Consider the following 26,694-nt stretch of genomic DNA (forward strand, 5'->3'; position numbering starts at 1 on the left):
TTCTACTACTATTTAAGGGTCGGAATGGTAATCGCGGATTTAGTAGTGCGAGACAAAAAATTTGATAGTGCGGTACGGTTCAACTGCGGTACGTGCGGGACAAATGTATTTGCAGGACAAGTGTGGTTATTCCAAAATAAGCAGTACAAAATAATGTTTGATTGGTGAAAAACAATTTGCGGTACGGATTTCATATTAATTTATTAATAATAATATAATTATATACTTTCATTTTTTTAATTAATAACTAAAGTTTTAATTTCTGAATTTTAAATACCAAAATTAATTTAAATTAAAATTTTATTGGTAAAAATAATATTGCAGTTCACAACTTTAATTGTATTATGATTGATTTTAATACATTTCTGAATAAAAACATTATATGCATTCAGTCCTTACATAATTACAGCTCTTACATAAGTATGTTTGATTAGTTGTTGGTATTAAATTTTGTGAGTTGTTTTTGTCTTTTTAAATTTCTGATGAAGTTATCGATTTCTTTAAATTTTGTTTTTATACAAGTGCGACAGTAGATTGATAATATCGACTATATCAAAATAAATATAGATTATCTAGATCATTATTAAATTTTAAATGTTCATAATTTTGATATATGGTGATCTCATTGATCTTCCAATATATTGGCCGCCGGGCGATAACACACTATTCCAATATATACTTATCAAATGAAGAAAACAAAGACAAGAATTTTGTTAACTTTGCTTTGCAAGATCGAATTTATACCATGTATATAAAAAAATTATTATATATGATTTTTTTTTGGTGTGCAATTGCGTCAAAACCAACCTACAATAGAACCTCTAACCTCTATATATTAATACTCTTTAAATTAATACTCACTATAAATTAATAAATTTTTCTGGTTCCGAGTTGGACCGGCGTAAAAAATGACACAATTCGATAAAATAATAAGATAATACTTTTTTTTGAAATCCTATGTAAAAATATGGTCCCATAAATATCATAAATTAATAATAATATAAAATAAATATATATATATATACATATATCTAAAAATATTTAGTAAAATATGACTCTATTGTTGTTTGCTTATTCTTGAATTTGCATTCTTGTTTGAACTCATCTATAATATTTCTCATTGCATCAAAAAAAATTTGTGTTGTTTTCTTGACTTTCTTTCCACTCTTTAGCCTGTTTAAGATTTCACGATTGTCGAATGTGAAGAAGGATTGCATTGCTCGGTCGTCCTATATCGTTAGTCTCATGAATTTCTATTGTAAACACTTTCTTTTCGGTTTGGGGTACCAATCTTGGAGTTCTATTTTAATTAAAGTTTGGTTGAAAAATAAAGATGAGACGAGTTTAAGTCGACATTAATATAATTTTAAAATAATAAAATAATAAGATAATACTTTTTTTTGAAATCCTATGTAAAAATATGGTTCCATAAATATCATAAATTAATAATGATATATAAAAAAGATATATATATACATATATCTAAAAATATTTAGTAAAATATGACTCTATTGTTGTTTGCTTATTCTTGAATTTGCATTCTTGTTTGAATTCATCTAAAATATTTCTCATTGCATCAAAATTTTTTTGTGTTGTTTTCTCAAATTGCATCAAACAATTGTTGAGCGTCCTAGACGCGATAGTTGCTTCCTTACATATAATTAGTTATAAAGATACATAAATATCTTCTTAGACTTCATCATGAAGGATAGTAAGATCAATTTTATTTTAAACTCAGAATTTCTAAACATTTATCATTTTTATCTGGATAATCTAGTAAACCATTGACATCCATCATATTACGATAGCCAAAATTATAAATTGAGAAAATTTTATAAAACTGTGAATAATAACAAAAGTATCTTATTTTCAATAAAAATATATTCAAAACTATGAAAATGAAAATAAAATCATAAATTAATATATTATTATAATTTATCGATAAATTAAAACTTTTATAAATTAATAAAATTTTATGATCTTGATTTTATTAATTTATAGAGGTTTTACCGTAAATTGTAGACTTATTAAATAGAATAAAAATGCTGTAATATTTTTTAAAAAAAAAAGAAAGAAGGAAATAAAGAAAGAAGAAGGGCGGTCCATGTATTAAAAAAGGTGCAGACAATGTTAGTAGTAAATGAGCCGCGTTTTTTATTGGTCGCCGGCTTAAATAGTTTAAATGACTAGGACTCTTGGAAGAACCTCATTGGCTAAACCACGTGTTAAGTATCCTACGTGGCATTTACTTCCCAACAAAGTAGCGAATTATAAAAAGCCAACATTAAATGTACTCGCGCGTGTCGGTCTACGAAGCAACTCTCCTTCCTTCTTCAACCTTTTTGACCCCCTCCCCCAATTTCTAAAATATTTCAAAAATTAAAAGAGGCCTCTTCGTTTTCTTTCTTCTTTTTGATTTAAGGAACCAAATCTGACTTCTCTCTTTTTGTCTTCTGCGTTTTTGATTCCGGAGAAGGGAGAAAGCAAAGAGAGAGAAAGAGCTTTCAATGGAGTTGGTTTCTTTCCTTGGTAGAGCTCTGTTTGTTTCCGTCTTTCTTCTCTCCGCATGGCAAGAGTAAGCTATTTCTTCTCTTCTACTACTCTCCGACTCGTTCTAGATCTGCTCTTTTGACTATTTTAGGATCTTGCTTTTTTTTTTTGCTCCTTTGTCTCTTTTAGTTCAATGTGTTGCTTATTCGTGAGAGAGATATATCCTTGCATTGTCGTCTTAGAGAGCAGAGTCAATGGATTTACGTTAATTTCTTTAATTTGGTAGCTCGATTTATAGATTAGTGTGGTTGGTGGTTTCTGAGGAGATTGAAGAGAAAAGTGTGGATCTTGCTATGGGTTTGAATTTGATTGATGTGATATATTATAAGCTGTTTCTGGTTAGAGTTTGATTGTGATTGATCATTAGTTCATTACATTGTTTGATTTATGTCTCTCTCTCTCTCTCTGTAATTTTGGTGCTTTGGTTTTCTAAAGTTTTTTACTTTACTGCCCTCTTTAGTTGGGGGTTAAAAGTTGCTTGTTGAGTTGGTCTTTGTTGGTGGTGGTGTGATTGTAAGTCTTGGAACGTGTCCAAACTCTACTGTAGTTTACTTCAACTAACCTTGTTAGGTTCTTTCTTATGTTGTAGTTACACAATTGTACTGACTTTACAAATGCAGTATTGATAAATATCGATTTTAGTGGAGTTTGGTTGTGTAATATGTGTACTTCTCTACTTATCTATCTCTTTAAGAAATCTATTTCCTTTTTCCTTTCTTCCCTTTGACTCTCTCCACTTGGTTATATGAGATGCATTGCAATCTGTTTCACTCGCAGAGATACTTTAATGCCACTTTTGTTCTTTACCTGTTTCTTCGAGCAGGTTCAATGATTTTGGTGAGGATGGTGGCCGATCAGCTAAATCTTTGAAACCAAAGTTCAATGCCTTTGTAAACCACTTGACAACTCATACTGGCCAGCATTTGCCACCAGTTGATGTACGTGCCTCTTCGTTTCTATTATATACTTTGTCCAAGAACATTTACCAAATAGATTTTGAGTTTCCTTGTTTTGTTAAATCTGCTTGGTTTGCAGATGAAGCTTCTTGTTGCTGCTGCCATAGCCTTGAAGGGTATTGGTGGACTAATGTTCGTCTTTGGCAGCACCTTGGGAGCTTATCTCTTGGTATGTAACAACTACTATTCCTTTCTAAATTATTGTTGTTTACCTGAATATAGAAAAACCTGTTAAACTCTTAGCAATATCGTGTTTCAGCTTCTGCATCAAGCCGTTGCAACCCCAATTTTGTATGATTTCTACAACTATGATGTCGACAGGAAGGAATTCGGCCAACTCTTTTCAAAATTTACTCAGGTTAGCAAATCTTATTTTGGTTTATTATTTCTTATCCTTGCATAGCAATAAACTAGAGTGAATTACAAACAAACTCATTCCTAGAAAATCAATATAAGTAGCGGTTAACAGGGTGAAATTTATGTTTCATATTCAATCTTGATCTAGACCTGAGACCACCTTCTATTTTGTGTTTCGTCTCTTCAGAGCTTGGCTCTCCTTGGAGGACTGCTCTTCTTTATTGGAATGAAGAACTCAAGGAGACACGGTAGGCAACTCAGGAAGAAGACGGCTCCAAAGGCAAAAGCAAACTAAGAAAGGCCAGGTGTTTCTTCCGGTTTATTTGAGTCTGTATTTTATTTTTCATTTTGTAATCCAGGATGTGTTTAAAGATTGTATCTGATGAGGCCATTGAAAGGCAATGTCTGTGCAAATCATTTTGCTTATTTTCATGAAGCTTATGATACATTTTGTAGAGATATTTATGCATCTTTAGAGAGACACCATTTCAATTTCGAATTTGCTGTTCTTGTTACGTCTTATTTCACAATTTGACTGATTCATTAACTTACGTAATAGCCATTAGGTTAACTAACCTCAGTAAAACCCATTTTACTTCCTCACTAAGTTGCTAATTACTTAATTGGTAAATGTCATCTGAATGGCTCTACTCAGTGAACGGTAAATATTAATTTACATAGGGAAGGTGTTAGCAACAAGAAGCTCTCGTAGCTCAGTTGGTTAGAGCACCCGTTTAGTAAGCGGGAGGTCTTGAGTTCAACTCTCAACGAGAGCAATTACTTTTTTGTTCTGACCTAAAATTTTGGTGCTAACAGATAAACCGGCTATATGTAAAAAGACTCGGATTAGAGAAAAAAACAGAACAGTCAAAGTCTCTATTTGCATAAAATCTACTAGAAACAAGAAATCACAAGCTTTAGGAGTTAAATTATACATTTTTATTTAAAAATACAACCCAAGACCAAGAGTAAAGCTTTTACACTTGCCAAACGGATGAATCCTAAAACCAAGTGATTGAGATATCTCTCTAAGTTCCCTATGGGTATCAAAAAACAAAAAAAACAATTGAGAGTTTCTATGCAGCAGGAGGCCTGAGTTCTTGATCACGAGATGTATCACGAACTGATTGAGGCATATAATGCCACATTGGCATGTAACCGTAACTCGGGTAAACAGCCATTTTGTTGTGGTTAAATGCGGCTGGAATCTGAGGCATGAACCCTGAAGATGGAACCACCATTGACTTTAACTGTTGTTCCGTCTTCTCCTTATCCGCCTTCAACACTAGTTTCTCCTCCCTTAGCTCGTTCTTCTCCGCCTATAAAGATATGTAAAAACTTAAAAATCCACTCTCAATTCAATAGAACAAGATTATTGGTTTATGAAGAAAGTGATGAACCAACCTTGAGACTCTTGATCTCCTCTAAAAGCTTCTGGTTAGTTTCTTCAAGCTTATGAGCTTCGTCTCTAAGTTGATTCAAGACACGGATTGCATCATCGATTATAGCCGGTTTATCTGTCTTCGGAGTCCTCCCAGGCTCCAAAACCGAGCTCAAATCCATGAACCTAACCAACATATTTTATCTTCTTAAGAAAACTTAATTCATAAAACAAAAGTCAACACAGATAGACTAAGCTCTATATACCTCTCATTTAGCTTCTCCCTCCTCAATCTTTCACGACACGCTTTGGTTCCTCCTCCTCTGCTACAGGATCCAGTCCTTGCCCTATTAACAACCATCATAGATTCTATCAAAACACACAATCAACTACCACCAGCTCACAAAAAAGTATGAATTACTTTCCAAAACTTTACCGCTTTCTTGAATAATCATCATCTAAATGTTCCTGTTCCTGCTTAACAGCTCCAGCAGATGATCCAGAATCTATCTCTACTTCTTCTTCCTGCACAGTTCCACAGTCTTTTCCCCCTACTTGTTCTGGCTCCTGCGGCAAAACACCATCAAACGACGACAAGTCCAATTGAGCTCCAATGCTAAAGACTTCTCCTGAATCCTGCTGCAAATTCACACCATATGACACAAAATCCGGGAAGGTATCTTCTTGATTAGGCTGCAGATTCACACCAAATTGTGTGTAATCATCGAGTTCTGCTCCATTACTGCAAGAGAGTCATGAACAGAGAGAGATCCACATCCATCAGTAGAGAGTATATATATAACCAATAAGACTATCAGATTAACACAACAAAAAGGTCCATAGAGTTACCATCTCCTATACAATTTAAACCGAATCAAATCTTAGGGTAAACAAGAAATTACATCAGGGTTCATCAAACTCAAATCATCACCAAAAGACACAATTTTTTTCCATGAAATGCGGAAGAAAAAACAACCCTTTCACAGAAATCGAATTGAACATTAGGAAATCAAAGCCAGGACCCAGGAGACTTAAAGATACGATTTTGAGAATGGAAAGTGGATTAAATTCGATTAATGAAACGAAAACAAAATGAATCGAAGCAAGGAAGAAGGAAGGGGAGTGAGAAAGGAAGAACCTTTGATCGAAGCAAAACAAATCAGAGACGAAATCGTCGTCGAGAGAAGGATACATTTGAGTCGAGTCTCCGAGAACAGATTTGAGAATGTGGGAAAGCTTCAACGGAGGAGACGCCAAGGTTGAGAAAAATATATAAATTATTAGAGAGATTAGATTATTTAAAAAGGGATTCAATTAATTAAAAAAAAAAAATTCCGAGTGACGACAAGGAGATAAGAATGGTGGGAACAATATTCGCCGATTTGATATTAGTGGAAATTAAAAAAAAAGACACGATTTTTTTCCTTTCACTCAAAAATTCCTATTCGGGGAAAGACAAATCGGGTTTAAAAAACAGCCTTTTTTTTAAGGCACTGAAAGATGGACGAAGAGAAGAAGAAGAAAGAGAGAGAAAATCAGAAAGTCAGAAACACATTTAAATACGTTTGCATTAATATTCCATGTTAAATAATTAATTAGGTGCTAATCTGATGTTCGAAATGTATTTATCGCTCTAGCGGAAAAAATCAGAAATTATACAAGAGTTTTACAGAAGATTGATTTTTTTTTTTTTTTTTTTTTTTTAATTTCTTAAGCTATGAACATATTTCTAACAATTTCTCTAGTTGTTTGATCTTGATTACATCAACACTTTAGCCACGTTTTTATATTTGCTCTCTATTAGATTATAAATGATTATAAAAATAAATGGATTGTCACTGAAACTTTTGTAACTGGGCCAAATTTATATCAAACTTTGTATAATTTTTTTTGACCAAAATAGGAAACTAAAAAGATCAGAAAGAAAAATCAGAAAATGGAAAAAATCGAATAAACAAAAAAAAAAATTGATCTAGACAGAAATAAACCAGAAAACAGATATTTGTAACCAATTAGTTATACACTAATCCCATCAGTGTATTACCGCTTAATCTTTTTTTTTGTGCAAAGAGGAATTTAATTAAAATCAGGGCACAATACAACTAAGGAGGAGAGCCTCAGCTTTGCCATTTTGATTACGAAGAATAAAAGTAAAAGAACACGAATTAAAGGTAGCAGAGAGTACAAGGACATCGTGTAGAGTCCCGTGAAGTTTCTTTGGATGGATCTTCTGATAGAGAGCTTGGACCAGCAGTTGCGAGTCGGAAGCGAAAATGATATTTGTGATGTTCGATTCAATTGCAACTCCCACCGTGGTAAGAGTTGCCAGCGCTTCGGACATCAACGGAGAACCTACCTCGGTCACCGACATAGAACCTTGCAAGACGGTGATTCCGAAACGGTCCTTTATGACCCACCCTAGTCCCGCCTTTTCATTATCCTTCTAGGAGGCATATGTGTAGCTGATCAGGGAGGTGGGTGGTTGGTGAGGTTTGGGTATGGGTCGTAGTGGCTTGTTAGATCTGGGTAGGGAGGATTGAGCAGATTGCCATTCTTTTGCTCTAGATACGGCTAAGAGAAAAGCATCCTCCACAGATATTCACATCTTGCTGAAAATCAAACCGATTGCGAGTAGTCCAGAGCATCCAAATGATCCAAGGGGCAACAGGTCCCAAACCTATACCCGAAGGAGGTAAGCAAATGAGATTGGAGGAATTAATGATACCCTCCTTAACTGAGGTTAGGTTGCCAGGGAAGAAGGGATCTTTGAGCGGGACCATGGACCATAGTTTCAGAGCATAAGGGCAGTGGAAGAAAAGATGCAGAGTGGATTCCTCCTCTCCGCAGTGCGAACAGAGAGCAGAGTCAGAGATATTTTGGAACTTGAGGTTCTCTCCCACAGGTAGAGCATTCTAAGCTGCTTTCCATAGTAGTAACTTGGTTTTTTGGGATGTCTTGAGGGACCAAATATTGGAATGCCAGTTAAAAGGGTCAGGGATAGGTAGATGTGGTGAGGTAGCAGTGACCGAACCTTCAGCAAGTTTTGAGGCTTCAAGATACCTTGATTTAGCAGAGTAAACTCCATCATTAGTAGGTAGTCATGCCCAAATATCAGGAGCTCCGGTGGCGGTGGGTTTGAGCTTACGAATCTCCTTTTCATGGTTAGGGAGGATGATTCTAATCAGATCAAGGTTCCAGTCTCGGGAATCTGGGAGAAGGATATCTGCAACTCTGAGAAGTTGAGTGGCTTCCATTGGTGGTCCCATAGTGCTTGTGGACAAGAAGTAGAGAGCCATGGAGTTCTCCAGAGGGGAATTGATGATCCTGAACCTACAAGCATCCCCAAATTCGATTTGAGAAGGTCTCTGCCCATACATATACTTCGCCACCCGTGGGATGCAGAGGTTGGTACGATGCAGTCCAACAAAGGAGACGACTTACAATATTTCCCCAGAAGAACTTTTGCAAGAAGACAATTAGGTTTTGTGAGTAGTCTCAAGCTGATTTTTGCTAGTAGCGCCTTATTGAAAAGTTGCAAATCTCTCAGCCCTAGCCCGCCAACTTTAAGAGGCTTTGTGATTCTTTTCCATGCTATCCAAGACATCTTTTTCTTTTCAGTGTTTGTATCCCACTAGAAGCGAGTAAGAGCGGATTTAACGCGTTTGCACAGGGAGGCTGGGAGATGGAAGCATGACATGGTGTAAGTTGGCATTGCAGTAAAGACCGCTTTGAGCATGGTGAGTTTCCCCGCAATGGATAGGAACCTAGAGGACCAACTGAGAGGTTTTTGCTTTATACGATCCACAATAAAAGCGAACATGTCCTTCTTTTTTCTACCAAACAGCTTAGGTAAACCAAGGTATTTGCCTTGTCCTCCCTCCTTATGAATTCCAAGTAACCTTTTAGCTTGTTCCTTTATCTTTGGAGGCGTTTTGGTGGAGAAAGTACGTGAAGATTTTGCTTGATTGATTTTCTGACCCGATGCATTTTCGTATTTCTGTAGAATGATGTGAAGCTTTGAGCAACTGTGCTTATCAGAGCGGATGAAGAACATGGTATCATCGGCAAAGAGGAGGCGATTTACTCTTGGACTACCTTTGGCCACCCGTAACCCAAGTAGAAAGCCTTGAGCTTGAGCTTTCAAACATAGCTTGGAAAGCACTTCACTAGAGAGAATAAAGATATATGGGGACAGGGGGTTGCCTTGTCTGATACAGCGTTGGGGTATAACTAAGCCTTTTGCTTGACAATTTAGGAGGAAAAAGTAGGAGACTGTGGACACGTATTGCATGTTCCAATGGATCCAGGTTTGATGAAAACCCATCCTGTCAAATACAGCTTTTATGAAGTCTCACTCTAATCTGTCATATGCCTTGCTCATATCTGTTTTGACAGCCATGAAGCATCTTTTCTTTGCACCTGAGGTCTTAAAATAGTGGAGAGCTTCGTGTGTTATCAAAATGTTATCCGAGATAGCTCGCTGAGGCACAAAGGCAGATTGATTCTCTGAGATACAGGAGTCCAGGACAGGTTAAAGTCGCTTTGATAGTAGCTTTGCAATGATTTTATAATAAACTAAACATAGAGCGATCGGTCTATAGTCCGAGACCTTTTGGGCCGTAGTTATCTTTGGAATGAGTCTCACATGGGTGTGGTTCGCCTTTCGTGTAGTTCTCCGGTGATGAAGAAGGATTGGACTTCCGCAGTGATTGCATCCCCGTCTATAAGCCAGTTTGATTGAAAGAAACTGGCAGAGAAACTATCAGGTCCCGAGGCCTTATCTGCATGAATGGAAAAACAGGCTTCTTTGATCTCCAGGGTGGACGACATACTAATCAGTTTTTCTTTCACTTCCGGAGTAATGCAAGGGGAGAGAGCCTCGTTTACTACATTGATTCTTGCTCCTTCTTGTGAGGTAAAAATATCTTCAAAATACCCAGAAATTGCTTTAACACACTACAAGAAATTGAGGTATTGATAGCACTATAATATAGCGTTTGATGGTGTTTTGCTATGGTTGACATACTCCTCAGTTTTTTATAGCGTTTGTCAAAAGTGAGACGCTATCTTTGATCGATGCGAAAAACCTAATTCATTTGTCCGCTTATAACTTAGTAAAAAAAGGAAGCGGCTACCAAAATTTCATTCTCCCTCTCACTTTCGTTTACTCTCCTCCCTCCATTGTTTCACTTATCAAGCTTTTTTAATTTCTACTACTTCTGTTCATCTATGGATACTCATCAAAACCCTTAACCCAGATTCATAACTAGATGAATAATCTTCCTTTCTACTCCATCGAACCTAACTGAGTCATCTTCCTCTTCTCCACCAAAAATTATGAACCCCTAGATCTGTTCTAGATCTCGTCGCCGCTCAATCTCTACCGCCGGAGTATTCAAATAAGATGTGACCAGAGATGTTTCGTTGATTCTATGAAGTTTTCAAGGGATCTCCTTCGTCCTCGTCGGCGTCGCCACCATCCCGTCTCCCAGATCTGTTGCCCTTCCACATGTTAGCATTTGAGTCTGTTGAGATTTTGTTTTAGCGTTCATCAATTTATGCTTTTCATTCAAAAATCTTATGATTTTGAGAATTTTTAGTGTTGGGTTTTTTTTTGTAGTTTGATTTAATTGAGCCACGATGTCTAAAGATGTCTTTGTGGTTTGATCTTTGAAGGAATTGATGTTCTCATAGATTGATAATTGGGAACTAAGAATAAGAGCTTTTTTGTTGGAGCATTGGATCTGAGACTTCTCGACGGTGGAAAGGGAGGAATCTATGACGACGACTAATGAAGGAAGAAACAATATGGTGAGGACTGAGACAACGTATCGGGAAGAAAGTGACAAATCTAGTTGAGGTGACCTCATATAAGAGGTTAGGGTTTAATCTTTATACTAGCTTGGCCTTGGATTCTCTACGAAATTAAGTTGTTTCTTTCATTGATATTTTTTTCGTTTGTTCAGGTTTTAGCTTCAAATTTTTGTTTATTTTAGCTTAAATGGAACTATTCTTTGAACTTTTGCTACAGTTTAATAGTACATCTTTGATTTAAAATTGATTCAGATCTTAAAGTTTATCTCAATTCAAGCTTTAATCTATTAGATCTTCTTCTTTATTCTCATTTTGTCCTCTGTTTTTTTTTTCTTGGAGATCTGGACTGTTTCATGATATGAAAATCAAGGTATGAGATGGGTTGTGGGGTTGAAGATGCCAACAACAAGACTGGGTGAGATAGTTGAATGCAAAGAAAAAAAATAAAGATGGAGAGGATGGAGAAGAAAATAGAATGACAACTTAGTGATTTTCAATTTCAAATTTAAGTTTTAATTTTTTTTGTTCGACATTGAGTAAATAATATTTAGATAAAAATGGTTGTCTTTGTAAATTACTATAATTAATATTATTGATTATTTTTAGCTTTATAAATTAAATTACAAATTTTTATAATCTAAAATTTAAATTTTAAATTCAGATCTCTATATCTATTAATAATTGAATATACAATAGCAGTATTATATAGTGTTTAATTACAGACAAATAAACGCTATTATAGACAACGATATGATAGCATAATAGAAAACCGTTATCTTAAGTGTCTGATCTACGATGACGAGTGATACGTCTATATTTTGCATCTTCTTAGCCTGTATTTGTCATGCATTTAGTTAGGACAACTAGTCTTTTTGCATCATTTTAGAACCTTTTTTTATACACTTTGCATATCTAGGAAGTTTTTGCACCATCCTTGCATGTATTGTACATTTCGAAGTATTTCACGTGTTTAGGAGACGTCGGAGACGCAAACGATCGAACCACTCTCAAAAGACGCAATCGAGCCACTCTCAGCGGCACCAGTCGAGCCATCCTCAACCTCCACAATTGAGCCATCCTCAGCTCCATAATCGAGTCACTCTCGAGTCACCACTCGAGTCGCCACTCGAGCCATCATTCGAGCCACCGGTCGAGGGATTCAGCTTTTGACGTCTTCACCAAAGTTGTATAGAATTGAGTCATCTTTCCAATGCCGTTTATTTCAAGTCAATCGGTGGGGTAGTTCAAGAGTTATCACCGTTTTAGTGGATACATATACACCTAGCTCGAGTACCATCACCTCCACTCGACTCAGCTCGAGTCGTATCACCTCCACTCGACCCACATCGAGTCGTATGACCTCGACTCGATCTGTTCCACTCGACCGCACCCCAGGGAGAGACAACACGTGACTCGACCGCACATGTTTGGTTTCACACGCTTCAGGAGATTCCCGAACTGACACTCTATCTTGTCGTTTTAAGTTTTAGGGATTCACACGTTTTTATTATATATACATTTTGTTAAGTCTTGGTTTGGGGACATCTTATCTTTTATCTCGTATTGTTTTCCTTCCCAGAAGGTTTTAACCTAGCAAAAAAATACCTTCTGAGACATGTATTCCGATATCGTTGAGATTTATTGAGATTTTGCATTTGATTCCTTCTACAAAGTTGTTCATCTTATTTTTATCTACCTAATAATGCTTGTTTCAATGTTTTCTATGTCTGCATCCTTGATGATGATTTTCGGATCTGAGTAGTGTAGTAGTTCTTGAGCATGGGATAGATTAGGTGGAGGATCTTAGGATGTAGAGTGTTTAAGCTTTGATTTGTATGTTTCCCTTCTGGACTAGAGTTAGATATACTAGTTTCTCTCTGATCAATTGGAACTAGGTTTTAGACATTTCCGCATCCAAAAGGTGTTCGATGAAATGTCTAACCAACTAGTGCCAGAGACTTACGTTCCTAGCCTAAGAGATTAGTTTTCTATGATGTTTGTTGACGTGAATGAACTTGTTTTTCATGCCATGCTTGATCATGTTTCTCTAGCGAGAGCTAGGTTTGGAAGTGGTTGAGTTTGAGTAGCTTCTGTCAAGAGATTGGATTAGCTAAGAAGTGATGTTCATTGTTTAGGGATGGTTTGCTTGTGGCATGTTAAACGCTCTATAGACTAGGATACTCCACCGACATCAATTACTCCCATCCTTAGGACTTCTTTCTTTCTGATTTTTATTACATTCCTGAGACTGTTACGATTCTTGTTGTTTAGTTCATGCTTAGACTCGTCTCCGTTTTCATTCATTTTAGTTTCTCGTCATGCATTCTCGTTTCTTGTTCTGTGACTCGTTTCCATTTTGCATTCTGATCATTCTAGGATTGTTAGATAAAAACACTCTCTTTGAATTGGCTTGACTTGTGAAATCTTGATTGCTAGCGACATCCCATTTGGGTTGACACCTTAAGTACTACAACACATAAGGTTAATTGAGACCTGCTAAGACATACAAAAATCTCAGTATCAATTTGGCGTCGTTGCCATTTGGGATTCGTTTTGCTACATTTAAGATTTCAAGTTTTGCAAGATTAAGTTCTTTTACACTTCTCATTCTGAGTACTGACTTGCTTTGGCTTTCTGCTTGTTTGTTTTGCATCTCAGGTACCTGTTGATTGCAACTTTGCATGCACACCAGATCAAGAGGGCATCAGAATCTCCTTCCTGTTCTCGACGACATCAACCGGTTGCAAAGACCACGACAAACTCGTATTTCCACTGATCATCCCGTACCAGTCACTATGGAACAACCGAATGGACCAAATCCAGGACCGCGAAACATTGATGCTGGGAATGCACCGAACACTCATACTCAGCGTGCTGGAATCGTCCCTCCCGGCGTGCAGAACAAAAACTTCGAAATCAAAGGCAGTCTGATCTCCATGATTCAGGGAAACAAGTTTCATGGGTTGCCTATGGAGGATCCACTAGACCATTTGGACGAGTTCGACCGTCTGTGCAATCTCACCAAGATCAATGGTGTGAGTGAAGATGGTTACAAGTTGCGCCTTTTCCCATTCTCACTGGGAGACAAAGCTCATCAATGGGAGAAAAACCTTCCCAAGAGATCAATCACCACTTGGGATGGTTGCAAGAAAGCATTCTTGGCCAAGTTCTTCTCAACCTCCAGAACAGCATGTCTCAGGAATGAGATTTCTAGCTTTACTCAGAAGAGCTCAGAATCATTCTGTGAAGCCTGGGAGCTTTTCAAGGTCACCACAGCCAATGTCCACACCATGGTTTCAGCAACGAGTCACTGCTAAGCACTCTATACCGTGGTGTACTTCCAAAAATTCGCATGCTGCTTGACACTGCTTCTAACGGCAACTTCCTGAACAAAGACGTTGATGAAGGATGGCAACTGGTTGAGAATCTCGCCCAGTCTGACGGTAACTACAATGAAGACTATGACCGCACGGTTAGAGGTGATGATGGGTCTGAGGAGAAGTACAAGAGGGACTTTAAGAATGTCAATGACAAGCTTGACCGCCTCTTGCTAAGTCAGCAGCAAACTGTCTATTTCGTATCTGAGGATGACACTTTTCAAGTTCAGGATGGAAAGGGTGAGCAGTCTGAAGCAATCAACTACGTTCAAAATCAAGGTGGATTAAACAAGGGTTATAACTCTTACAAGACGAACCCCAATTTGTCTTACAGGAGCACCAATGTTGCAAATCCACAAGATCAGGTGTACCCTCCTCAGCAGCAACAACAAGGTCCGCAAAAACCTTTTGTTCCTTACAATCAAGGATTCGTGCCTAAGCAACAGTTCCAGCAAGGTTATCACGCTCTTTCCGGACCACCACCAGGATTTTCACCTCAACAAGTTCAACCTACTCAAGCTCCGGATCAAGAAATGAAGCACATGCTGTAACAACTTCTTCAAGGTCAAGCTAGTGGTTCTCTGGATACTGCTACGAAATTTGCTGAACTCAGTCAGCGGATGGAATGTTCTTACAATGATTTGAATGTCAAGTTTGAAGCTCTTAACTCCAAGATGAAGTACATGGAAGGCAAGACTGTTTCTACTTCTATCCCAACAATTGGCCAACTACCCGAAAAAGCAGTTCAAAACCCCAAGGACTATGCTACTATCCATGCCATCACCACCCAAGTTGTAGATGTACGGCTCACTGAGGACACTGAGAGTTTAGATGGGGAGGATTTTCTTCAAGATGAAGTTCAGATAAAGGATCCTGTCGAGGTGCTCAAGGATCCAATTAAGTTAGCCAAGCAATCTGATCCTGAAGCTACTAAAGAACCCGCTGCTCCCCAGGATAAACCTGTGAGATTCATTCCTCCACTATACAAGCCACCTCTACCATTTCTAGTGAGGTTTAAGAAGCAGCTTACTAAGAAGTATAAAGCTCTGTTCGAAAAACAAGTCAAGGAGATTGAACTTAGGATGCCTTTGCTTGATGCATTTGCACTTGTGCCTCAATATCAAAAGTTTTTAACTGACTTGGTAACCGAAATGACCAAAGAGAAAGAGGAGATAGCTAAAGGAGATCAAGCTAAGGCTCTGGAAGATGAGAGGGTAGTGAATGACATAGGTGGGGTTATTCATGAATGCAAGACTGTTATTCAGAAGATGATTATCCCAAAGAAGCTAGAGGACCCTGGTTCTTTCACCTTGTCTTGTTCTCTAGGTCCATTGGCCTTCCAAAAGTGCCTATGTGACTTTGGTGCTTCAGTAAGCCTCATGCCACTCTCTGTAGCTCAGAGGCTAGGATTCAACGAATACAAGTCATACAACCTCCGCTTAATATTGGCTGATAGGACTACTAGATTGCCTCATGGTCTATTAGAGAACCTGCCCATCAAAATTGGACAAGCTGAGATTCCTACTGACTTTGTGGTGCTGGGAATGGATGAAGAGCCTAAAGATCCACTAATCCTAGGAAGGCCTTTCTTAACTACAGCTGGAGCAGTCATTGATGTCAAGAAGGGGATGATTGATCTCAATCTGGGTAAAAACTTCAAGATGAAGTTTGATATCAGGGATTCTAGGAAGAAACCAACTATTGATGGACATACCTTCGTGATTGAAGAGAAAGATCAGAAATCTGGGTTTGACATCTTTGAGGATGTGAATGAGGTAGAAACAGAGGTTTTGGTAACCAAAGAGAAAACTCAAAGTGTCACTCGCCCATTCTCCAACTCGAGTGCAGTCGTTACCCTCCCTAAGCGTCGAGACCTACTTCGTAATCACCAATCGCAAGAGACAAGTCCTCCCGCGCTTGACAGTTTGTCTGAACCCCAAACAACCAAGATTTTAAGGGATACAGTGACGGAGTTAACAACCATGTTGGAGGAGATGAGAGGGCAAATCATGCAGCTCCAGGATAAAGTTAAAATTTCTTCTCCAAGAAAAGCAAGACAGAGGGGGGATAATGAAGAAGAGAAGATCTTTTCTTATTGAACCTGGGCAGATTGCTAAAGAGTATATGGTTAGACAAGACATTCTAGAGGGGTCTACAAAACCTCTCTATGACCCTCCCAAAGCATAAGGAGTATGCAAAGTCAAGCTAGGGACTTTAAACAAGCTCACTTGGGAGAAAGTCCCAAAGGTATCATTATAAATACTTTTTAGGATCCTTGTGTTTTTGATTTTGGTTTTTAGTTTTATTGTGTTCAGAAATCTACAGAAGGAAGTATGAGCAATACAAAAGGAAAAGTGAAAGTAGCAGTCAAAAGGCCCAATCGACCAGGAAGCTCAACACGCGCGGAACTCGACTCGACCGACACCGGCACATCACGCTCGCGACTCGACCTTCCCGACTGCCTCACTTGAGCCGCTGTTATCGCTGTTCCGAACCGACGAATCGAGCTGACCTTCCCAACTGCCTCAATCGAGCCATATTCCGACTTCCTCTCTCGAGCCACTCACGACACCCGCTCGAGCCCACATCAGGGCATGCACGGAGTTGAGCAGCAGATCAAACATGAAGGGGATTATCAGTCCATAGAGGTGGTTGTGCTAGTATCGGATCATGGCGAGTCCAGAGTCGACGACATGCAGTTTGACAAGCAGCCGAACATGTATCAGAACACGCAAGCGGTTGAGCAGCACGTCGACCAAACCATTGAAGACACCCCTGCGGATCCGGAACAAGGTGAAGGACAAAGTCAATATAACGCTCTTCCTTGGGCGAGCATCGACTCCTTCTAGTACTATTGAGGTACTCCCACCTTCCTTTTGTATATACCATTTCATTCATGCATTGTTTTAGTTGTCATTCTCAAATCCTTCTGCAAATTTTTCTTACACATGAGACTGTGTAATTTAAGTTTGGGGAGGGTTTGAGATGATGTATCTGATGTTGTGTTCTGTGATTCTTATTTCAATTTTTTGTATCATATCATGTTTGAGTTTGCATCCATCTATTTGCATAGAAAAACCAAAAAAATTTGAAAAAAAATCAAAAATTTCCACAAAACAAAGTGTTCATGTAGTTTGCACTTGCATATTAGGATTGAGTCTAGGTTTCTTCATATAGGGTTGTTGCATTTAGCATATGGGTTGATGATGATTGTAACCTTGTTAGCATGCTGGATTCAATAGGATAGTATCAAGGCCCTTGTTATTAGTTCTTTGATGCATGTTGATTGAACTTGAAAAAGTAAGATTGAAGCATGTTTTGAATTGACATCATTCCCTATCTACCTGAACCTAATCCTGACTTGCAATTATCCTGTGATGCATTGAAGTTGAACTCATGGATACCATACACATACTTGGATTATCTTTCACATTTTTACCACCCTTGTCAATCCAAGTAGCTGATTCCCATTTTTGGAACAGTTCCCCGCACCCTTAACCAACCCTTCTTTCAAGCCAATTGTATTCTTGAGTGTCAGACCTTTTTCCGAGTTGAGCTTGTTAGAAAGTGTTAGGTTCTAACCGACAAGAGTAGGATCCTGTGTAGTTCTAGTTCGCATTATCTGGACTAGTAGGACTAAGTGAGAACTCGATTTTGGACATTGAGTATGGATTTGTGCAGAAAAAAGAAAGTAAAGGGTATAAAGGCTTTAGGAGGGGGATGTGTTTTCAAAGTTTACAAGTCTAGTAAAGGATTTGGGTTGAGCAAATAATGATTTGTTGGTTCTGGCATATAATGAAAAGATTAGACAAAGAGAAAAAAATGTTTAAGATGTCTAGAGTCCTTAGAAGAAAAAAAAAAGAACCTTACCGATAATAGAGATTTTCCAATCCGCTAGAATGATAAGAAGTGAACTCCTCCTAAGACCAAATCTAAAGAATGAAATAATGGATTTGAGATGAAGTTTCTGATGAAGGGTAGAGATAGGACCAACTTTGGTTTGGAATGTTCTTTGGGTAGACAGAGCGTTGCTCTTGTATGTATCAGTTGGTTTCAACCTTTAGCCTTCTCTTAAGCTCAACTCCTTTTCGTGAGAGAACGTTGTTCTGTATTGATAAAACCACTTGATGAGGAGACTATCTATGTCTCTAACCTTTTACCCTTGCCAAATGAGTTCAGTGACATTGCTTAGCTTGATTCACAGTTCTCTGTTAATGAATGTTAAAGGGGATGATTGATAGAATTGCATGTGTAGATTAAAGAAATAAAGTTCCTTCACCTTGCATCATAGAACTAAAAACAAGGACCTTGATTCTAACTACTCTATTCAGCATGTTTTAGGTTCTGAGACCCCATCTTCACACCTCTCTTCCATACTTTGTTCTTGATGGTTTGCTTGAGGGCAAGCAAAGAATAAGTTTGGGGGAGTTGATATGTCTATATTTTGCATCTCCTTAGCCTGTATTTGTCATGTATTTAGCTAGGACAACTAGTCTTTTTGCATCATTTTAGAACCTCTTTTATACACTTTGCATATCTAGGAAGTTTTTGCATCATCCTTGCATGCATTGTGTATTTCGAAGTATTTCAGGTGTTTAGGAGACGTCGGAGACGCAGACGATCGAGCCACTCTCAGCAGACGCAATCGAGCCACTCTCAGCGGCATCAATCAAGCCATCCTCAACCTCCACAATTGAGCCATCCTAAACCTCTACAATCGAGCCATTCTCAGCTCCATAATCGAGCCACTCTCGAGTCACCACTCGAGTCTCCACTCGAGCCATCATTCGAGCCACCGGTCGAGGGATTCGGCTTTTGACGTCTTCATCAAAGTTGTAGAGAATTGAGCCATCTTTCCAATGCTATTTATTTCAAGTCAATCGGTGGCGTGGTTCAAGTGTTATCACAGTTTTATTGAATACATATACATCCAGCTCGAGTCGCATCACCTCCACTCGACCCAGCTCGAGTCGTATCACCTCCACTCGACCCACATCGAGTCGTATGACCTCGACTTGATCTGTTCCACTTGACCGCACCCCAGGGAGAGACAACACGCGACTCGACCGCACATGTTTGGTTTCACACGCTTCAGGAGATTCCCGAACCGACGCTCTATCTTGTCGTTTTAAGTTTTAGGGATTCACACGTTTTTACTATATATACATTTTGTTAAGTCTTGGTTTGGGGACATCTTATCTTTTATCTCATATTGTTTTCCTTCCCATAAGGTTTTAACCTAGCCACAAAATACGTTCTGAGACTTGTATTCCGATATCGTTGAGATTTATTGAGATTTTGCATTTGATTCCTTCTACAAAGTTGTTCATCTTATTTTTATCTACCTAATAATGCTTGTTTCAATGTTTTCTATGTCTGCATCCTTGATGATGATTTTTGGATCTGAGTAGTGTAGTAGTTCTTGAGGATGGGATAGATTAGGTGGAAGATCTTAGGATGTAGAGTGTTTAAGCATTGATTTGTATGTTTCCCTTCTGGACTAGAGTTAGAAATACTAGTTTCTCTCTAATCAATTGGAACTAGGTTTTAGACATTTCCGCATCCAGAAGGTGTTCGATAAAATGTCTGACCAACTAGTGCCAGAGACTTACGTTCCTAACCTAAGAGATTAGTTGTCTAGGATGTTTGTTGACGTGAATGAACTTGTTTTTCATGCCATGCTTGATCATGTTTCTCTAGCGAGAGCTAGGTCTGGAAGTGGTTGAGTTTGAGTAGCTTCTGTCAAGAGATTGGATTAGCTAAGAAGTGATGTTCATTGTTTAGGGATGGTTTGCTTATGGCATGTTAAACGCTCTATAGACTAGGATACTCCACCGACATCAATTACTCCCATCCTTAGGACTTCTTTCTTTCTGATTTTTATTACATTCCTGAGACTGTTACGATTCTTGTTGTTTAGTTCATGCTTAGACTCGTCTCCGTTTTCATTCACTTTAGTTTCTCGTCATGCATTCTCGTTTCTAGTTCTGTGACTCGTTTCCGTTTTGCATTCTGATCATTCTAGGATTGTTAGATAAAAACACTCTCTTTGAATTGGCTTGACTTGTGAAATCTTGATTGCATTTTGATTTCTAGCGACATCCCATTTGGGTGGACACCTTAAGTACTACAACACATAAGGTTAATTGAAACCTGCTAGGACATACAAAAATCTTAGTATCAACGGGCGCAGATACAATGTTTGTCAAAACGCTATGGTATTGTTAGATAGCGTTATTCTGATGATATCAAAAGTCAATATTCTTGTAGTGACAATATCTTTTTCTTCATACACTTTTGTTCCAGAGGTGTCTTCTATAACAAATATGTAATTTTGGGCTCTTCTAGCTTTTGTAGTTGCCAGAAAAAACCTGGTGTTCTTGTCACCAAGGATAAGCCAGAGTTGGCGACTACGTTGTTTCCAGAACTCTTCCTCTTTTTTTATACGCGGCTGTTAGTTTCTGGTTTAGCTCATCAATGATAGGTTGGGGAGACGACTCATCAGACATGGTTCCTTCAAGTTGATCTCTGATGGTGGAGATCTCCTGTTGACTATTTAAGCATTGTTCCTTGTTCCAGTGAATGATGGCGAGTCGACATAAGTGCAGACGTTGGTCTATGGAAGCTATGGGGTTTGAGTTCTAAGCTTGAGCCACTATATCGGTAATTTCAGGATTGTCTTTGAATCTTCGGTCATACCTGAACAGACTCTTATGTTTTCTCATTACAAGATCAAAAGAGGTTACCAGGAGGCGGTGGTCAGAGCCCTCAAAATGCAGGTATTTACTTCTACCAGATAGGTATTCCATAACCCATTCACTATTTGCTATTGTTCTGTCAAGTCGACATCTTACTAAGTGGGAATATCGTTTACTTCTCCATGAGAAAAAATTGCCAGAATGTTTCAGATTGTAAAGGTCGCAAGTGAACATGAAGGTACGCATATCAGAGAAAGATCCCTCAGATCTCACAGGTCCTCCAACTTTCTCCTCATTACAAATAATATCGTTAAAGTCCTCAGTAATAAACCAGGGACCAGATTAATCAATAGACCGATTTTTAGAACAAGAATCTAGATAGCTTCGTACTATCAACCACTATTATAGAATTTTATCGTATTTGCATTGTTGTTTTTTTGGATAGTAACTTGTTTCATACTTTCATGGAGTGGGAGTTGGTAAACCAATCGGATGCAAAAACGTCTACAAAAGAATCGCTGATGGGTATTTTGATGAAAAAGAGCATCAGCTTGAGAACTACACAATCTAGGAATAATAATTTGAAGAAAACAAAACTCAGCCAAGCCAAAGACAAGAATTTCATATAGTAGTTCTGAACTTCTGATAGGGAAAACGACATCATATGTCCAAATTATAAGTTTCTGTTAAGATACGTACATGTAATAAGGACACTTGTCTCCATACCATTCTGTTGGAAAAATAAGACCTATATATTCAGAATATAATATTCTAAAACCTAAACAGTTCTAGCTACAAATTTTCAACCAAGACTTATCCATTATAAATTTATAATTTACAACACTAAGGGCTAGTTAACTCTATTAGTCAATTTATTAAATATTGCTTAGTTGGATTAAGTAAACAATAATATATTTAGATAATCCAGAATTTATCTGGTGAAGTTGTTAAGTAATAAAGAGTGAAATAAAATAAATAAATGAGAGAATAATGAGATGATAGATTATTGGAGATATGATTCATATCTTGATTGAGAGAACCAGTCTCATCAAAATCGTATAAACATCAACATCGATAAAAAGAAGAGTCTACCTAGTCATGTTGTGGTCGATCAGTGGTTACAGTGAAGGAATAAAAGGGGTCCCTAAGTTTTTCTACCTCTTGGGAACCAATGTAACGTCCTTTGTCGTTCCCAAACGCAACTTACAAAACTTTGATACCACAAGTCCACAACATAAAATAAGAATTCTTGTGAAGTATCATCTCGTGACATTATATTGCTCTTGAAAACGACTCATGTGGAACGCACGACGACTATAAAAATCAATTTACTTTTTTCGTAACCTATACAAACAACGATTCGATTGCGTAAAACATTTACAAAATAAAATTAACTATACAATTCTTTACTTGAACAATTTTTAAAAAAACTAGTAGAATCAAGAGTTTATCTAGTTGAAGTTTCGAAGTACTTAATTATATAGCCATTATAAACGAGGCACTGGTTAGATTTTACATCGGCTACTAATTTTTGGCTACAAAAGATAAGAAAAAAAAAACCAAGAAAGCAAACAGATACATAACTATTACCAACTTTAACGATTACACATCATTTTATATTCTTAATCCGTTCTTATCACCGCGGCAACAAACTGTTAGACAAGTTTCTAATGAACCTCTTTGTTCTATCTTTAAACAACGTAACCAACCAATTTACTTCGGTAGCACATTTTATAAGTGATACTAGGCTTTTTTAGGTCTCAATTAATCTAATGCAGTTGTAGTACAGAAGATGTCAATCCAAATGAAAAACTTTACTAACAATCGAGATACAATCAAATAGTCACAAGTTATGCCAGATTCAAAATGATTTTTTGTCTAACAACCTAGAGTGAACAAGATGCACGAACAAAACGAGTTTGCAGAACAAGAGCTAAAATGCGATAACAAAAGAGAGCAAAAATAAGCTAAACAAACAGAGATAAATGAGCAACCTATTGCAACTAAAACAAAGAACAAGTTTTTAAGATGTAGAAACAATCAGATAAGTAGAGGCCTTAAGGATGGGGTTATTGATTTCAGTAGAGTCTCTTAATCTACCTAGAATGCCTAACAGAACTCAATCAAGCTATCCCTAGACAACGAACATCACAACTTAGCTAATTCAATCTCTTGACAGAAAAGACTCATACTCAATCACTTCCAAACCTAACTCTCGCTAAAAAAACATGATTAAGCAGGCATGACAAAAAAGTTCATTCACGTCAATAAACAACCTGGATATCCAATCTCTTAGGCTAGGAATGTAAATCTCTAGTATTAGTTTGTTCAAACATCCCATGGAATACCTTTTGGGTGCTGAGATGATTAAAATCTAATCCCAAATGATCAATAAGAAATTAGCAGTAAGAACACTAATCTAGAAGAGAAATCTTAGGCATTCTATTAGACTAAGATTCTCCATCTAATCTATCACATCCTCAAGAACCCTATTTCACTACTCAAGAACAATCATCATCAAAAATCCAAAAAACCCAGAAAACACTAAATCAAGCATGAATAGATAGATAAAGATGAGATAAACAACTTTACAGAATAAATTAAATGCAAAAACTAAAAGAATTAAGAGATATCTTGATTACAAACTCAGAAACGTTTTGGTGGCTACCTAAAAACCCTAGGATAATAGTTATTTTTGAGTAAAGACTTAAAAAGACTATTTGTAGCAAAACATGGAAAGCCCACTGTCATGTTTTTAATTTATATTATTATTATTATTATTATTTACACATGCATTTTTAAATACTCACAAAAGAACCCATTTTGCAGTGCTACCTGTTAAGAGATGGATGATCAAGGAAGTTTCAGCCTAATAACAGAGTTTTCTCATTGTCCTCGGTCACATACTCACATCAGCTGCTGTATGTTTCAAGAAAGCAAACCTTGCAGCTACAACTATGCTGAATTCACCTTTTGAGCTTCATGGATCAGTTTTGTCACACTATCTATCTCTTATAATATTAGATGGATCTGTGTAATATGTTAAGATTTGAAAATTTAGTCAGAAATTTAGTTTCAACTCCATAATAGCTGCAAACTGGACTGGTCATTGAATGAATAACCAGCTCAAGATAATTGATGATAAAGGACATTTTTATGGTAGTTGCGGTTTCATGTTTGTATAATATCAGTTGGGGTTAATGTTCTCTCTGTTGTTATATTCTTATTTTTTCACCATGTTTGAAGTCTGGTCTCAATCATTGTTGAAAAATTATCTCTCCCCCTCCTTTATAAAGCACAATTCCTCTATATATGCTCTTTCACACCTGACCTAAAAAGTGACCTGATCAGGAACACATGAAGTTTCATTTTACCTACATAATTCTCTCAAAATCTTGCACCTTAATTAATCGTAACCAATGCCCTATTAGTCTCAGGATTCATAGATGTAAATATGTAATAAAAGTAATCATAATAGGAAAGTCACATGGCGAGTTGGGGATGTTGGACTTTGAAATAAGCGTTATATATTGTGTTCATGAATCCAGGAACCAAAGTGTTATGGTTGACTACTATAGGATGTTATGCATTGCTTTGTACGTGTTGTACAGACCTGATGTATCTATATTTTATAGGTTTTAACCATAGTTTTTAGGTTTATTTTGAGTCTTTTATTGAGTCAAAGCAGAGCCGGCAAAAAGGCCAGGCCAATGAAGCATATGCTTGCGGCCCTATAAAATATATACAAAATTCGGCCCTGTTTTCTCTAAAGTTTCTTTGGTTTAGTGGCGTTAGGAGTGTTAATTGGGAGTCATGCATCATGAGTTCGAACCTTCTGTAGCTCATTTTTTTTTTATTTTTCGTTTTTGTTTTAATAAAAATATACCCAGTCACAAAAATTCAGTCCATTTTTTTCCTTTGATTGTGGCCCTGGAAAAGTTAGCGACGACTCTAAGTCAAAGTATGCTTCTAGAGTCTTTTTAGTCTTTTATGAGTTTGTACAGGTTCTAGGTTGCTTTTGAAGGAAACTGAGTGTTCTTGGGATGAAATCAAGCATCTGGAGCCAATTTGGTATAGACTGATCGGACTAGCAAGCAGATGAAGAAAACACAGAAAAAAACATCCTGGATCGGCTGATCCATGTTGGATAAGCTTCTAGAATGTTCTAGAATAGATATCCTTAGAGGAATTAGGAAAGAAAAATTATAAAAAAGAGCTTTTTCCCAACTTTTGTCCATCTACACTTTTTTTCGAAAAGTTTGGTTAAATAGGTTTTAAGATATAAAAATAGCCAATTATACCCTTAATTATATTTTCAGATAAAATTTGTAGATTTTTTGTCTCATGAAATTAAGAAAACAGCAAACTTAATCGAAATAATTTTGGGGCTCCATCGAGTGGGCCTAATTTGTCGTAATAGGTCTTGACAAATTAAGAAAAATTTCACTTTGTCTCGACAAAGTAAGAAAACAATTAAGGTAAAAAAAATTCCGAAAGGGCTAATCGAGACAAAATTCTTCCGCCGTATCTTACCATCGTCACCACCGTCGTCTCTCACCATCTCACCGTCGTCTGTCTCCATCTTGACCATCTCACCGTCGTCTCTCTTCATCGTCACCATCTCTCTCCATCTTCACCATCTTCCTCCGATTCGATTTCTTCACCGTCTTCCGCTGTCTATCCATCTTCACTGTCTTCCGCCTTCTATCCATCGGCTTCTTAGTCGTTTTGGTGGTCTCCTCTTCACTATCTCAAGGTCAATCCGGTTGGATTTTTCTTCTCCATTGCTCCTTGTCGATCAAATTAGGTATGTTAATTTGTGTAATTTTTTTTGCATGTTTAAATTTTATCCTTGTTTAATCTTATTATGATGTCTTAGTTTCATTAGCTTATGTCATTTTTTAAAAAATCGATTTCAGTCCAGATTTGTGTAAATATAAGTTTTTTACAAACAATTTCAATGATTTTACTTAAAAATGTGAATATGATGACATTGAAGCTCTTCGTTTGTTTATTTTTAGTATTATATTGACTTTAAAGGAAAAATAGTGGACCAGAGTTGATGAAACAAGAACAAGAGTGATGATCGGAACAGTCGTGAACATGAACAATAAGGCTAACTAGAGCTTTGCACTTTTTGGGATTTTTGACCTTCTTATGTTTGATATTCCTTCTGGGTTAGTGAAAAAGTTTGCATAAATCTCTTGCTTTTTCTTATGATTTCTTCGTTTTTTCTTTTTCTTAGATTGTTTGATTCTAAGTAGGGTGATATGAGCTTAGATATTAGCGATTACATTGTTGATTGAAGCGTATCCACAGTTGTAGCAGCAACAGATTGTAACGTTGTTTTGTTTTTATCATCATTTAGATCGTTTGTGAAAAAGTTTGCATAAATCTCTTGCTTTTAGCTGTGTCTGAAAAAGTTTGCAAAAATTATATGGATTTATTGAATGCTTGATGGTAGAAAATGTTGCTACTACTGGTTTAAGTTTTTCATTTTCTGTAATTTCTGCAGGTTGAGGTGGAAAGAATCGAAATTGGGAAGTCAGTGAACTCAAGTT

At 37.2% G+C, this 26,694-nt stretch overlaps 2 protein-coding genes and 2 non-coding genes across 4 annotated transcripts; 2 read left to right on the forward strand and 2 right to left on the reverse strand.

Moving 5' to 3' along the window:
- Positions 1 to 2,211: 2,211 nt before the first annotated feature.
- LOC104718994 (uncharacterized) lies at positions 2,212 to 4,362 on the forward strand. The gene is made up of 5 exons (XM_010436822.3): positions 2,212 to 2,575; positions 3,374 to 3,488; positions 3,586 to 3,675; positions 3,766 to 3,864; positions 4,051 to 4,362. Exons 1-5 carry the CDS (start codon positions 2,508 to 2,510, stop codon positions 4,156 to 4,158), a joined length of 480 nt encoding a protein of 159 aa, XP_010435124.1. The 5' UTR covers positions 2,212 to 2,507; the 3' UTR covers positions 4,159 to 4,362.
- Positions 4,363 to 4,565: 203 nt separating this feature from the next.
- On the forward strand, positions 4,566 to 4,639 carry TRNAT-AGU (transfer RNA threonine (anticodon AGU)). The gene has a single exon. It is a non-coding gene; the product is annotated as a tRNA-Thr (tRNA).
- Positions 4,640 to 4,779: 140 nt separating this feature from the next.
- Positions 4,780 to 6,805, reverse strand: LOC104718995 (transcription factor bHLH104). Its single transcript, XM_010436823.3, has 5 exons — positions 6,383 to 6,805; positions 5,681 to 5,986; positions 5,511 to 5,591; positions 5,268 to 5,430; positions 4,780 to 5,182 (listed from the first exon to the last, which is right to left on the reverse strand). The coding sequence occupies exons 1-5, from the start codon at positions 6,436 to 6,438 to the stop codon at positions 4,940 to 4,942; spliced, it is 849 nt and encodes a 282-aa protein (XP_010435125.1). The 5' UTR covers positions 6,439 to 6,805; the 3' UTR covers positions 4,780 to 4,939.
- A 7,444-nt stretch (positions 6,806 to 14,249) lies between these two features.
- On the reverse strand, positions 14,250 to 14,355 carry LOC147936108 (small nucleolar RNA R71). The gene has a single exon (XR_015569756.1). It is a non-coding gene; the product is annotated as a small nucleolar RNA R71 (small nucleolar RNA).
- Positions 14,356 to 26,694: the final 12,339 nt, after the last annotated feature.

Source organism: Camelina sativa, chromosome 10 (genome assembly GCF_030686135.1).
Source record: "Camelina sativa cultivar CO46 ecotype springtype chromosome 10, ASM3068613v1".
NCBI lineage: Eukaryota > Viridiplantae > Streptophyta > Magnoliopsida > Brassicales > Brassicaceae > Camelina > Camelina sativa.

Coding starts and splice junctions, on each gene's coding strand:
- LOC104718995 (XM_010436823.3), bottom strand. CDS start 6,438: ATGTATCCTTCTCTCGACGACGATTTCGTCTCTGATTTGTTTTGCTTC. Junction 5,987..6,382: donor TTGTTTTGCTTCGATCAAAG/GTTCTTCCTTTC, acceptor ACTCTCTTGCAG/TAATGGAGCAGAACTCGATG. Junction 5,592..5,680: donor GATGATTATTCAAGAAAGCG/GTAAAGTTTTGG, acceptor GGTTGTTAATAG/GGCAAGGACTGGATCCTGTA.
- LOC104718994 (XM_010436822.3), top strand. CDS start 2,508: ATGGAGTTGGTTTCTTTCCTTGGTAGAGCTCTGTTTGTTTCCGTCTTT. Junction 2,576..3,373: donor CTTCTCTCCGCATGGCAAGA/GTAAGCTATTTC, acceptor TTCTTCGAGCAG/GTTCAATGATTTTGGTGAGG. Junction 3,865..4,050: donor TCTTTTCAAAATTTACTCAG/GTTAGCAAATCT, acceptor TCGTCTCTTCAG/AGCTTGGCTCTCCTTGGAGG.